The following is a 14,200-nucleotide window of genomic DNA, read 5'->3' on the forward strand; positions in this document are numbered from 1 at the left end:
TTTAACAAAATCATATAATCGTTTTCAAAGGTTTTGCTAGTGTTTTAAATAGTATTAACAAAATTTACAACATTTCTAGGTATCTAAAGAAGATAATCAAGATTATCAACATGAGAAACATACTGACTTGAGAGGGGACCCAAGTGTTATTCCTGAAGAAAATACCCAGGATACTAATAAAAATGATCCACAAGAAGAGGATATGAATAATGATAAGGTATGTGTTACTTGAATATGATCGACAAATTTTAAAAACCTTGTAAAAACATATTTGAAAATAATTTACATATGGTTAAAAAAATATCATTATTTATGCAGGATGAGAAGCCTAACAGTGCTGATGATGTATACTCAAGTCAAGAAGAAGCGTACACTATTATATCAGATGACGAAGAGTGTATTAATATTTCAGATACTGAAGAAGACCCAAGCCAAGAAGAAGCTCCCACTCAAAAAGAAGACCCAAGCCAAGAAGAAGCTCCCACTGAACAAGAAGACCCAAGCCAACAAGAAGCTCCCACTCAACAAGAAGACCCAAGCCAAGAAGAAGCTCCCACTCAACAAGAAGACCCAAGCCAAGAAGAAGCTCCCACTCAACAAGAAGACCACTACAAGAATATTGAGTTTTAATACATTATAATATAGCGTTTGTGGTGATAATGCTATAGTTATAAGACAGATTTATTTTAGATAGCATTGGTATATTTGTAAACGTTATGATATATTGTTATTTTTGTTTCACGTGTTTTTTTAGTTTGGATCGATTATTTTTAATAGCAATACCTAATTACAAACGTTATGATAGTGATAGGCGGTAAGCAAAAAATTTAGTACCGCCACACTTAGAAAATTTAGGCTCCAAAACTTTTTCCCGAAAGAAATCCCAATCGACACAATAAAATTTCCAAATATTCAGAACCCTAAAATTTCAATTTTTTTTCCTCTCCCACACAAATCTGATTTTCACAATCTTTGCCCAATCTCACTCTCTCCCATACAAATCTCAATCACAATACCTAATCCCAGATCTAAAATTCTATGTTCTTTCAAATCAAAACACTGTAATCCATCTTCCTCTTTTGCTCAATTGTTGTTGATTCTTTCTGTAAATCGGTTGCTCTCACTTAAACGTCGTTTTATAACCAATCCTCTTGAGAGACTAGACTCATCTCATCTCTCTCACAAATCAGAAGGAAGAAGAAGGAATCTTTGTTTTCTCTTATTCCTCTTCTCTCCTCCTTCTACTTTCGATAAAATTTGAATATCTTTCTTCTCTACGAGTGTGTCTAATTCGACTATTTCGATTTTCTCGATTTTGGTATAAAGAAGAAGGGCGGGTATCAAGGAAACACTCCGGCGGATCCTCCGGCGTTTAATGGATCAAAACAACTCGCGGCTCCGACCAAGACTGTTGACAGCCAATCTGTTCTCTAAAGGTACTTTTTTTTTCTTTTCCTTGGATCTTGTTCCAACATTCGCCATTTCAATCTTAACCGCCTTCGTCTTTTGCCTCTTATATGTTTATCGTATCCATTTCATGGTTTCGTATGGTTTCTTAGTATTTAGCTATTACCCATATCCATATTCTTGTGGTTGATGTACTTCTAAATCCCAATAAATGAAGTGCGAGACTTCTACTATATATATTTGCATACAAACTTTTTGTTAGAATGTCTCTGAGAGTACTAAACCTTTAAGATGTTCTTTGTATTTATCTTGAATCATAACTTATCATTTCCCTTTAGTTTATATTTCACAAAGATTCAGTTTTTATTCAGACTTCAGTGAATCACAGGTTCTTAATCCAGTTTTTTTTTTTAATTATTTGCTTAAACGCAGGCTGCAGTCTGAATTGATGGGCTTGATGGTGAGTTTTATCATATTTCGTTCTCTTGCTTTAAAGAAACAGATAGTGAATTGGTTTTTCTAGTTAAGATTTGCTCATATGGTTTTGACTTGGGGTGTTTTCAGATGGGCGTGGTGGTCCAGGGATATCTGCGTTTCCAGAGGAAGACAACATCTTCTGCTGGAAAGGGACGATAACAGGAAGCTATTGGCAGGGAGTATGTTAAATGCTTTCTTTAAATGGAATAAAAGGATTTATTTAACTGGGACTGTAAATTTATGTGGTTCAATGTGTTTGATTGTACTTGGCTAAGGCTCTAATTTCTCTTGGTGGTTGATTATGCAGGAAAAACTAGTTTTTACAAGAGACATCTTACTGGGGAAGATTGGGTGATTCAGAAGAACTATGAAGTATGAACATCAAAGAGTGTGCAAAGGAGTCCAGATATGATAAATCAGCTCGAGAAACTGCTCAAAACGTTTTTTGCTCATGTCCATCGTTTTTAGTTTCTTTCACGTCATTAGACTCTATCGTAGCTATGGAGGGTTTGGCTGTCTCATCAGGTGAAGGGTCTCAACACGTCTCGACTCATCAGGTGAAGGGTCTCAACATGTCTCGACAACCTCCTGTAAGCTCCCTAACTCGTTTCACTTTCCAAATTTCGATTTGCTTCTCATAAGGTGAAGGGTTGAGGTGATTTCAATAAGTTAAAGTCCCCAGCTTTGTTTGTTGTAGAGAGAGATTTGGAGATAACTGATAAATCATGTGTTAGGTGCTTATTCCAATTGGATATGGTACAGAGGAAATAGAAGCTGTTGTGTTAGTTGATGTACTACGGCGAGCTGGTACTGAGGTCACTCTTGCTTCTGTGGAGCAGAAGCTAGAGGTTGAAGCATCCTCAGGGACCAAATTGCTTGCAGATGTCTTAATCTCTAAATGTGCTGATCAAGTTTATGATCTTGTGGCTTTACCGGTTAGTTCTACATTCTGCTTTGGCTGATTCAGTTGAGGATGTTCTTTGAGCTCTAGCTTAATGGTTTTGTATATTTGTTTCGCTGATCTGAAAATGCAAATTGTGAAGGGAGGCATGCCTGGTGCTGTTAGGTTAAGAGACTGGAATTCTTGAGAAGATCATGAAGAGACAAGCTGAAGATAAGCGTCTCTGTTACTTAATTTTTATAGGTACTGGTGGAAACCCGCTTCTTGGAGAACAAGCTGCAGAAGAATCAAAAGATGCAATTGCCAATGCTCTTAAAAGATCAGACCTTGTTTTCATATGTGCTAGAGTATGGAGAGCAAACTCTAAAGTTGAATTCATAGCTGATGCAGTCGGAACCACTGTGGCTTGGCCTAATGACAAGATTATATTCATTTGAGGCTGAAACATTTGAGTTTATGTAGTACTATGAACTTGTATCTTTAGAATGTTTGTGGCTTTGTAACATTCAATCTTATTGGATATTTTAAATTTCTATTAAGCAAATCAAAATTTTTATCAATAAAAAATAATTAATAAAAATAAATAATAAAAAATAAATAATAAAAAAATAAATGTAAACAATTACATTTATATAAATGTTATAGCAATATTTAAAACAACAATTTAAAAACGCTATATAAAGTGTCTGACCTATAATGACGGGCGCAAATATAGCGTTTGTTAAAACGCTATGGTATTGATAGATAGCGTTATTCAGCTGCTATTAAAACTCAATTTTCTTGTAGTGGACCCAAGCCAAGAACAATATCACACCAGCCAGGAAATGGGCAGTTGTAAGTTGTTGAAGTCTTTATTATAAATGATTTTCCCTGTTGAAAATGACATATAATATTTTGTTTCTTATGTTTGTATTAGTGCAAACACCTACTACGCAGGAGAATAATATAAGTGACGAAGAAATGAAACAAATCGAGGAAGTTATAACTTCTTGGTCGAAGAGCGAGGACCTCAAAACTATGCTTTCGTCAATTGATAAAGTAAGTTTGAAAAAATCATATACTTGTTATCATAGGCGTTAAACATTAATAAAATTTGGATGTTCTACATTGTAGTATCTTTGGCAAGGGAATAAGTGGGAAAAAAGTCTATGCCATGGATTTGATGACTAAAGAAGATGTAAAAAAAGTAACAAGGAGGGCAATATTAATTCTTCATCCTGACAAAATTCCTAAAGATGTTACTCCACAAATGAGATACCTTGGTACCAGAATGTTTTCAAAATTAAAGGTTAGTGAACCTCGACTTTTGTTATTTAAAGATTTTATGCACATTTTACTGTTATTTAATATTAACTTATATTTTTGTTTTCTTTTGCAGGAGTACAAGGACAAATACTTAGGTTAAGGAATTTGGCATCTTGCTGGTCGCATCAAGAAGAAATAATGAATGGCAAAGTATTTCAATGTTTAGTTTGCAAGTAGATTTTTAAAAATTGTCTTTTTAATGTTATGTTATTTCTTTTCGCTTGTAAAATTTTTTAAATGGTGTTAATCCTATAAACAGTTTAGTTATACATGAGTAGTTTGTTCAAACTTGCCTAATATACGAGGTTATTGCTTAAAAAACTGTTTTTAAAAACAGTTTTAAAACCTATAAAAACCTTTTAAAAGGGTTTTAAAACCTTTTAAAAGGTTAAATCTTCTAAAACGGGTTAAAAGAATTTTAGAAGTTTTTGAAAACTTTTTTAACATCTTTTTAAACCTTTTAAAAAACCTTTTAAAACCATTGAAACTCTTTTAAAAACCATTTAGAAATTATTGCTGGTATATAAACGTGATCACATCAAGAAGAATATTGAATAGAATAGTATTTCAATGTTTTAGTATGCAAGTATATTTAAAAAAATGTCCTTTTAATGTAAAGTTATTTCTTTTCGCTTGTAAAACCTTTTAAATGGTGTTAATCCTATAAATGGTGTTAAACTGTTTATAGGTTTTAAAAGGTTTTAAAAACCTTTTAAAATCTTTTAAAAGGTTAAATCTTCTAAAACGGGTTAATATTATTTTATGCTTCAAAAGGTTTTAAAACGCTTTAAGAGAGCTTTAACAGTGTTAAAAACCTTTTAAAACCTTTTTAGATGGTTTCAAAACCTTTTAAACGGGCATATAAATCTTTTAAACCTTTTAAACTTTTAAGATTATATCTTGTTTTAAGAAATTTTAAAAGGTTTTACAAATGGTTTATAATGATACATATCAATTTAGTTTGCTTTTTTAAAAGCTTTACAAGTTTTTCTAATATTAAAACAGTTAACTCTGAATAAAAAATATTTTTTAAAATAGAGTTTACAAGAGCAGAAACTGAAATATTTTATTACAAAGAACAAAAACAAGATAAATTATTCAAGAGTTCTTAAAAATAGATATGAACTATCTCAGTTTCCTCTCCCAGCATATTGATTAGTCATCTCTCTAGCCATGGCTTCAAACCTTCTCCTATCAGATTTGTAGAGGTTAGTAAGATATTCAAAGGTCTGTTCCTCATCATTGACCTCTGGTTCAATCAACTTCTCCACTAATTCCTTGAAAACCTTAACAATGGACATGGGAGTCCAATAGTCGCGCCTCAAACGTTTTAGGTGAATGCCTCTCCTATCTGCTACATTTGGGTGGCAAATTCTTGTGATGAAAACAACCTGCATAATCAAGAAATTTTATTTAAAAAACTATTGAGTTGCTGCAAAAAAAGAGTACTAATAATCATGCTTGCTAAAATAAAAAGGAGTATAATCAAAAATAGATACCTTGGGGGGACTTCTTGGGTAATCAGGTGGAAAAGTAAGCCTAAGTTTAAACACTCCCCCTTCATAAGGAGTATTCACCGGTCCGATTAGAGTAGCCTCCCAACGGAAAATGTCGTCATCAACAGTTACTAAAAAAAAGGCAAACACTCAATCTCTTTTATCCTTAACAGTTAAACAAATCTACTCTGAAGATGTATGTGTTTACCTGCTGTGATGTTTGGCGAAAGATCCCTGTTCAGACATCTCAAATCAGTCCTTATAAGGCTTGAAGGAGAATGACGGGCCATTTCTGACGGATTGAAGGAAGAATGTAAATAGATTTTTTGAATCTGGGAGATAATTTGGGAGACAAAGGTTTGATTTTTCGAATCTGAGAGATGATTTAGGAGTTATCGTGAGACAAAATGTATATATAATAGGCGAAGCGTCGCTTTGGTTTACAAAAAGTACCCCTTCAACGCTTAATTAAAACCGAACCAAAGCGACGCTTCGCTTAATACCCCTTCAATAAATTAACCCTTCGAAATCTTATCCATTAAAATCTTACCCCTTCGTGTGTTTCCAAGTGACTCTTCGCATATTACCCCTTCAATCGTCTTCCACAAAAAAAACTTAAGCGATTCGAAATCAAAATTTGAAATCGTCTCTATCTCTTCAAATCATCTAAAATCGTTGGAGGGTTTTGATTTCCGAAGAAGTGAAGGAGACTGAAGATGGTGAAATCAGAAGAAATTTAGAGTTTTTGCAGTGAGAGAGAAGAGAGAGAGAGATGAAGAAGAGTAAGAGGAAGGGGAAGGGGAAGGGGAAGAGAGAGAGAGTGTGGCGACTTACTTTTTACAAGAGTTTATATATATGGTTTTTAATCGTTGTAGGGTTTTACAAGAGTATATATGGATTTCAACATGTTTTAAAAGGTTTTTAACATGTTTTAAAAGGTTTTACAAGTTGTTTTAAAAGGTATATATATATGGTTTTTAATCGGTGTAGGGTTTTACAAGAGTATATATGGTTTTTAACATGTTTTTAAAGATTTTACAAGTTGTTTGTAAATGATTTTAAAACAGTACGACTTGCTATTTTAAAAGGCAGTACAAGTTGTTTATAATGGTTTAAAACTGTAAAATCTGAAAAAAAATTCTGAGAAAATGGAGTTTACAACACCACAGACTGAAAATTTTTTATTAAAAAGAACAAATTCAAGTTGAATTAAAGAGAGAGAGAGAGAGTTAGATAGCTGCAACACAACTAGATTTGTTGTGTCCACACTGACCGCACCTACTGCATTTGTATTGTTTTGAATTTGTCTTAGCCTTTCCATACTCCCATGAATTAGCTATTCTCTTTTTCTTTCGCCTGCCACTAGGTATACGAGTAGAAGGTGGCCGAATAGAAGTACTAACACTCTCTGGAATCTCCCAATACTCCATATCACCTACTGGGTGAATGCTCTCTGAATATGCTAAACGCCATCTGTAAAATAAAAAAGAGGAAGATAAGACTAATATAACTTTGATAAACCTTTGAAAAACCTTGTAAAACCTTATAAAACCTTTTTTAAACTGTTTATAAACCTTATAAATAACTTATAAAACCTTTTAAAACCTTTTAAAACATTGTAAAAACCTGTCGGATCCGTTACTTTAGCAACCTTTTAAAGACCTTATTAAAAAAGAGATTTATAACCTTTCAGTGGAATGATAATCATCAACAAACATGTTTTCATTGAGATTGACATGTTTAGCAGCAGCAATTCCATGTGCACAAGGGAATTTGTCAATATCAAACATACAGCATGTGCATTTCCTTGTGTCCAAATTCACCATATATGTCTTTAAAGCTGCTTTAACCTCGAAGATATTTTCATTTACTTGACTAACTTCAAGCCAGCGGGTAGTATTATTATAAGATTCATTCATCTTATTCCCAACTTTTGTAGTAACATCATATGGATGTCGACAGCTCTCCTCACGTCGTTCATTAAACCACCTAGTCAAAATAGACCTGATTATATCAAACAGGCAGACAATTGGATACTCACGAGTCTCTTTTAACCTGGAGTTAATGGACTCGGCACAATTATATGTCATAATGTTATACCGGTTTGAAGGAGAATATGCACGTGACCATTTCCTAATATCAGCTTGCCAAAGATATTCTCCAAGATCCGGATCACCATTGGAAATTTGAGTGAACAAATAATCAAAATCATACTGAGTGTAAGCTCTTGAAGCATCATGAACAATTGGAAGAAGAGAAGCTGAAGCTCTAAATCGTGTTTCCAGGTTCTTTTGCAAGTGGAAAGTGCAGATCCCGTGATGAGCATGTACATAATTTACTGATAGCGCAGTTGCAATTGAAGAAGCCCGATCAGACACAAAAACTAGATTCTCTTCATCAGGAATAATAGTCTTCAAACACCGCAAAAAACAATCCCATGATGCATCATTCTCAGAATCAACAACAGCAAAAGCAATAGGATACAACTGAAAATTGCCATCCTGAGCTGATGCAGCAAGCAAAGTCCCTTTATATTTTGATTTCAAATGGGCGCCATCAATAGAAATAACTTTTCCCATCAACTTAAAACCTCTAATTGATGCACCAAAAGCCAGAAAACCATATCTAAACTTATTATCAGAATCAGCTTTGATGTAAGTGATAGTACCTGGATTCTTCTTTTCTATCATGTGAAACCACCTCGGTAAAACCTCATAACTATCAGCAGGTATACCCCTAGCAAGTTCTGATGCATGTTCTTGAGCTCTCCATGCTTTTGAGTACGAGACACCAACTCCATGGTCATTCCTAAAAATTTCCATGAGCTGTTTGGGTCTGAGAGGAAGCTTTCCTCCTGCAAAATGGTTACTAACCAAACCAGCCAAAGTCCTTGCAGATGCTTGGCGATGACTAACATTCCTTAAAGCAGAGTCACAGCTGTGCTGACTAATATACTTTCGAAGAACAAAGCTATCTGATGCTTTAGCCTTAGTTGCACGTAGCCTCCAACTACATTTTTCATCAATACATTTAAGAACATACCTCTTGTTGTCTGACTTAAAAGTATGAAACTCAAAACTATGCTTGACTGCATACATCCGCATCTGACTTCTCATTTCTGTTTTGTCTTTGAATAACTTTCCACAAAACAGTGAATCAACATCGATTAGACCAGTTGAGTGTGAAGAACCAGATGGATACCCAACAGAGGTTGTCATGTTACGAGGAACACCCTCGACATATGGATTTGGTATTGGTTGATCCTGAAAGTACAAATCAATGGTTATTTAAAAGGTTTTACAAGTTTTTTAAAAGGTTTTACAAGTTATTTAAAAGGTTTTACAAGTTATTTCAAAGGATTTAATAAGGTTTACAACCGTTTTCAAAAGGTTTTTTTAAGTGTTTAAAATGTAAGTTACCTGAGTATGAGTAGAAGTAAAATCACCAGAATTGCCAGTATATTGACTTGAAGAAGCAACAGGAGAACAATAAAAACGAGGAACACCCTCGACATATGGATTTGGTATTGGTTGACCCTGAAAGTACAAATCAATGGTTATTTAAAAGGTTTTACAAGTTATTTAAAAGGTTTTACAAGTTATTTCAAAGGATTTAATAAGGTTTACAACCTTTTTCAAAAGGTTTTTTAAAGTGTTTAAATGTAAGTTACCTGAGAATGAGTAGCAGTAAAATCATCAGAAGTGCCAGTATATTGACTTGAAGAAGCAGCAGGAGGATCACTCTCGACATATGGATTTGGTATTGGTTGACCCTGAAAGTACAAATCAATGGTTTTTTAAAAGATTTTACAAGTGATTTCAGAGGATTTAATAAGGTTTACAGTTTTTAATAAGGTTTACAACTGTTTTCAAAGGTTTTTAAAACGGGTTGAAAAGGCAGTAAATTACCTGAGTATGAGTATAAACATCAATAGCATTCCCAACTAACAGATTTGAGCTTGTTTGATCCTGAAAAGATTTGTAAAGTATTTAAAACGTTTTACAAGTGTTTTCAAAGAATTTTATAAGGTTTTGTAAGCAATAAATAATTTAAAATTCTAAAGTAGAAAGTTACCTGAGTAACAGCAGTAACACTCTCAATAAAAGGAGTAGAGCTAGGTTGACCCTGATAAAGAAACATTCCTCAAATCAGTTACTTTTCTAAAACAATATTAGAAAGAACAAGAGAATGAGTTTACTAAAAATACCTGCTGTACAATCTCACAAAAATCCTCAACAGTAACACATAGATGAAGAACTCCTCCACTTTGTGCATATTTGAGTTTAAAAGCTTCAAGCTGCCTATCATTTCTAATAAAGATAGGAATACTACCTATAGTAGAAGACTTAGCAGGCAATGAATAACTAAGCTTTAAACATTGTGCCTGAATATCAATGTCAAAATCTTCTAATAGAATTTTTACCAACTCACTAAATCTAGTATTCTCATCAATGTTAATCAAAGAAGCTCCCCTTTCATTATCCATCTCAAATTCCCAATGAATGTTGTTTTTCAACTTCCACAAACCACATACTGAATACAATTCAATCATTTTTACACCCAAAACAAATCCTGACAAAACAAACCAATAAAACTACATTAAAAGAAGAGAGATCCGAACAACTATATCAAAGAATAACAGTAGATGTCCAAAGATCTAATAAAGGACATTATTATCACGAACAGATCTAAAAGAGCAAGTGTTAAGACCTAAAAAAATTCTGACATCAAATTTGAAATCGAAACAACAATCTAATAGCTAACACAAAATTGAAATTGAAATCAAAACAAAAATACAGAAACAAGCTTACACGATGGGAGAAAAAGACTTTATTATCATGAACAGATGTAAAAGAGCAAGTGATTAAGACCTAAAAAAATTCAATTTATAACGGCGGAGGAGAGATTTGCTTTATATCTCCTAAAAATTCAATTGCTCAATACGATGGGAGAAACACTTACACGAAGGGGGTAGAAGAGACGACGAACTAAAAGAGAGAACTAAGACGACGGGAGAAACAGTGATAACGGCGGAGGAGAGATCCGACCGGAGAAGAAGAGATGTCTCCGGAGAAGAAGAGACGAAGACGAAGACGATGGGAGAAACAATGATAACGGCGGAGGAGAGATCCGACCGGAGAAGGAGAGATGTCTCCGGAGAAGAAGAGACGATGACGAAGACGAAGAAGGTCGACGGCGAAGGTATAATAAGATTGTCGGTATAATTATAAAACAAGGGCAAAAATGTCTTTAAAAATAATGGAAGGGTATAATTAAAAATGATCATCAAAGGGGGTATTATTAAAAAGGGGTATCAAAGAAAGGGCATTAGTAACAAATTCCCTTTAAAAATGTTATTCTATGAAATTCTATTAGATTTTACGAGATTTTATAGTAAATTTTGAATGATTTTAAAATATTTTATAACAAAAAAAAAAACTCTATACCAAACGAGTTCGTGTTTGTTCTCGTGTTTGTTCTCTCTCCTTGCATCTAGATTGTTTATAAACATGATTCGAAATTGTTAACTATATATAAGCTTATACACCATCTCTTCCTACATTTTGTATCTTTTGTTTAGTTAATTATCCCATTGTTTGAAGCTTGTCCTTTCTCAGATTGCTCTGATAGTTTAATTTTACGTTTCATTAAACAAAAAAAAACACTGAACCACTAGGTTGCAAGTCACTAAATGAGAATTTTCAAAATAGAGAAAAGAAAAAAAGACTTTTACGTTTCAGTCAAAAACCAAAACAGAGAAAAGAAAAAAGAATTACCCAACAAAGGGAATGAAACAATCTAAAAATAAAGCATAGTCATAGGACTGCATCATGATCCCATATTCATAGCATCAGTCCACATGCTTGCAGCTATATTTTAAATCCATTGTTGAAATCCTACACAAAAAAGTAACATAGCTATAAATCATAACAAACAGCTCCTAATCAAGAGAGAAAAAAAAATGAAAGCAGCGAATATATAAGATACAAAAGCATAATAGAGAGATAACTGAACGATAAGCATAATATAATACAAAAGCATAGAACTATGAAAAAATTTGGAACTTACAAGGGGAAACTGACGGCTGGTGTGTGGAAATAAAACAAATGAGGTTTTTGCCCTACCTCTAATGGTTTTTGCCCGCCACTATGTCCTAAAAAACTATATTTTACCCGGCAAAAACAAATCTTATAACTAGAACATGAAAATATGCAACATGTATGAATTTTGACATAGCATAAACGTGTATACGTTTCTAAGTACTAGTACGTTGCACTATACTGTAGAAACATCCATGGACACAATACTGAAAGTGTATGTGTTGACTGAGTTTTATAAGCTGTCTGAAACATGTCATGGGACTGCTACTAAACCAGGATGTCATACAACATTGTGATATATGAGACAACAAGATAGAATTATCACAGATGTCTCATAGATGGTGTGAAGACAATGAGCAGAACTAACAAAGTTGTTGAGGCACTACTTGACACAATTGCAGTAAGAACATATGTGAAGTTCCAAAGTAGTACATGAAGTTATACAGGAAGCCGAACTGTGTGAGTACTTTGAAGAGTTGAAATAAAGAAGTTTGGGGACAACTTGGACAAGCTAAGAGGGTCAGATACAACAGAGATGGTATCAAACGTCTGAAGCAGTTCTTGTACTAGTTCCGAGAATAATACAGGAAATAGTACAAGAAGCTGAGTTGAAGAGTTTGAGTACAAAGGCTTGGGGTTGACTTGGACAAGCCAAGTGGCGGCTGCTGAGCTGGATGAACATCTTGAATGGAAGATTCAAGATGGGATCATGGAGAGAAACTTTCTTATTTGTTGTATAATAGGAAATTCCTATTTGTTGTATAATAGGAAAATTGTCAATCCTAGTGATTGTGCAATTGTTAATCTCCCAATTCCTATTTGTTGTATAATAGGAAAGTTGTCAACCCTAGGTGTTGGGCAATGGATATAAATACCAAGAGGGCGCTTCATGAAGACTTGCGCGCTTCAAGGAATTCTCAAGAGATGCACACAAGATGTGTGGTGTCGCCCCATCAATAAGATAGAGAGATCTTTTGATGGTTTATTCATCTAGAAAAGAATGATAGGCATAGTAGTGCTTGTATCATATGCAGTTGTAATTGCTATCTTGTTCTAGTGAATTTGTTCTGGACTAGGTCCCGGGGATGTAGGAAAAACCGAACCCCGTTAACAAAGCTTGCGTCATTTACTTTATGCTCATACATACACAAAGTCGATCGTAACTAGACTTAGCCACAAATATGCGTTTTCAAATACCAGTATTCAAACCAGTTGTCTATTTCTTAACTCAATTCACAAATAACTACACCATAGCACACACTTGACCAATGAGCAGAACATCAAATAAGCCCAGTTGTTGGCTAATATTTAGAAAAACACTAACGGACATATCGTTTCCACTAAAGCTACAGAAAAAGAGTAACGAAGGAGAAGACTTACAGTAACATAATTCCGAGATAGAGAGCATCCTTGCATCCTTAGAGAGCATCCACAACAACAAACTCGAGCTGGAGTCCCATAGCCAAAGCTCCTAGCGTTACCAAAATTTGCAGGCTCTGAAAATTGTATAACAAAGCCTGGAGAGAGATACATCAGTTGGGTTAAACTAGTTAATAGAAAAATCTCAGAAATAATTGAAGGACTGGAGAAGACACGGCCAGTAGAGCTACATGAACGAGGAAAAGCAGAGAAGCAAATCGCAGCCATGTTCATTGAAGGTAGAGAAAAAACATAACAAAGGAGAAGACTTTAGCTTTGTAGATAGGTTTTGTAAATTACTAGATATTCACCGGCGGTGGTTAACTTTATAAAAAAAAATGTAATTTGTTTTATAGATTAACTATATATATATAACTAATGTTTAATTTATATGTTTTTAAAAATTTACAATCTTACAAATATAGATATATTAGTTAGTATAGAAATTAGAAAGTATTTTGTTAGTAGTATAGAATCCCTAGTGTAGGAATGTTATATCGACCACTATTACTTAACTATGTATGTTTTGTTCATATATTTATAGAAAAGTAAATGTTATATTCATAAAATGTAAACAAACCAATAAACTAATTGACCCGTGGTTCAGTTGGACCGACTAATTGATCCAGTAACCCGAAAGACTTCCGGTTCACCTTCCGGTCTGGTTTTATAAACATTTTCGTTTATTGATTAGGCTGATTGTTTAGGAAATGTATGTATGGAGAAAATATTGTTTTGTAAAATTAGAAACTTAATAATAATTAAATTAATTATAAACTTAATAGTTAATGTTAAAGGGAGTGGTTCCTATTGTTTTGGAAATTTTATTAGGATAGAAAATTTTGTTTCCAAAAATCAAAACTTAATATTAATTAATTAAATCAAAACAAATTAATAATTAATGCTAATGACATGCTTGTAAATAGTTTGCAACTCCAGGATTTATTTGCTAAATGTCTCCAAAAATGTATATATAGATTTTAAATGATTTTACATAGATTCCAAGTTGAATAACATAGAATTTTAGAAAATTATTAAAAATCATCAATTGAATAACAAGTAATTTTAAAAAGAGAAATACCCTAGAATAACAC

The 14,200-nt window shown here is 33.6% G+C and overlaps 2 protein-coding genes and 1 pseudogene across 6 annotated transcripts; 1 reads left to right on the forward strand and 2 right to left on the reverse strand.

The window, feature by feature from the left end:
* Positions 1-798: 798 nt before the first annotated feature.
* On the forward strand, positions 799-3,329 carry LOC104746871 (protein DJ-1 homolog C). 5 transcript variants are annotated; one of them, XM_087488759.1, is made up of 7 exons: positions 799-1,061; positions 1,327-1,436; positions 1,840-1,867; positions 1,972-2,063; positions 2,192-2,474; positions 2,619-2,819; positions 2,928-3,329. In XM_087488759.1, the coding sequence occupies exons 5-7, from the start codon at positions 2,259-2,261 to the stop codon at positions 2,970-2,972; spliced, it is 462 nt and encodes a 153-aa protein (XP_087344885.1). In that variant the 5' UTR covers positions 799-1,061; positions 1,327-1,436; positions 1,840-1,867; positions 1,972-2,063; positions 2,192-2,258; the 3' UTR covers positions 2,973-3,329. The 5 variants fall into 5 exon arrangements, 1 of the variants encoding a protein (XP_087344885.1); XR_015582378.1 differs by having other exon boundaries at positions 833-1,061; positions 2,582-2,819; XR_015582380.1 differs by having other exon boundaries at positions 854-1,061; positions 2,647-2,819.
* A 1,891-nt stretch (positions 3,330-5,220) lies between these two features.
* On the reverse strand, positions 5,221-5,876 carry LOC104748419 (ubiquitin-conjugating enzyme E2-16 kDa pseudogene; annotated as a pseudogene).
* A 902-nt stretch (positions 5,877-6,778) lies between these two features.
* Positions 6,779-8,841, reverse strand: LOC104773369 (uncharacterized). Its single transcript, XM_087486821.1, has 2 exons — positions 7,273-8,841; positions 6,779-7,059 (listed from the first exon to the last, which is right to left on the reverse strand). The coding sequence occupies exons 1-2, from the start codon at positions 8,802-8,804 to the stop codon at positions 6,816-6,818; spliced, it is 1,776 nt and encodes a 591-aa protein (XP_087342947.1). The 5' UTR covers positions 8,805-8,841; the 3' UTR covers positions 6,779-6,815.
* Between the last annotated feature and the right edge of the window lie 5,359 nt (positions 8,842-14,200).

The sequence above is a fragment of the Camelina sativa genome, chromosome 15 (assembly GCF_030686135.1).
Source record: "Camelina sativa cultivar CO46 ecotype springtype chromosome 15, ASM3068613v1".
NCBI lineage: Eukaryota > Viridiplantae > Streptophyta > Magnoliopsida > Brassicales > Brassicaceae > Camelina > Camelina sativa.

What these genes read in the sequence shown, in the direction of transcription:
- LOC104746871 (XM_087488759.1), top strand. Translation starts at nt 2,259, where the DNA reads ATGAACATCAAAGAGTGTGCAAAGGAGTCCAGATATGATAAATCAGCT. An exon ending in ACATGTCTCGACAACCTCCT is followed by an intron (nt 2,475 to 2,618) that starts GTAAGCTCCCTA and finishes ATCATGTGTTAG; the next exon opens with GTGCTTATTCCAATTGGATA. An exon ending in ATGATCTTGTGGCTTTACCG is followed by an intron (nt 2,820 to 2,927) that starts GTTAGTTCTACA and finishes CAAATTGTGAAG; the next exon opens with GGAGGCATGCCTGGTGCTGT.
- LOC104773369 (XM_087486821.1), bottom strand. Translation starts at nt 8,804, where the DNA reads ATGACAACCTCTGTTGGGTATCCATCTGGTTCTTCACACTCAACTGGT. An exon ending in GATTATCATTCCACTGAAAG is followed by an intron (nt 7,060 to 7,272) that starts GTTATAAATCTC and finishes TTTATTTTACAG; the next exon opens with ATGGCGTTTAGCATATTCAG.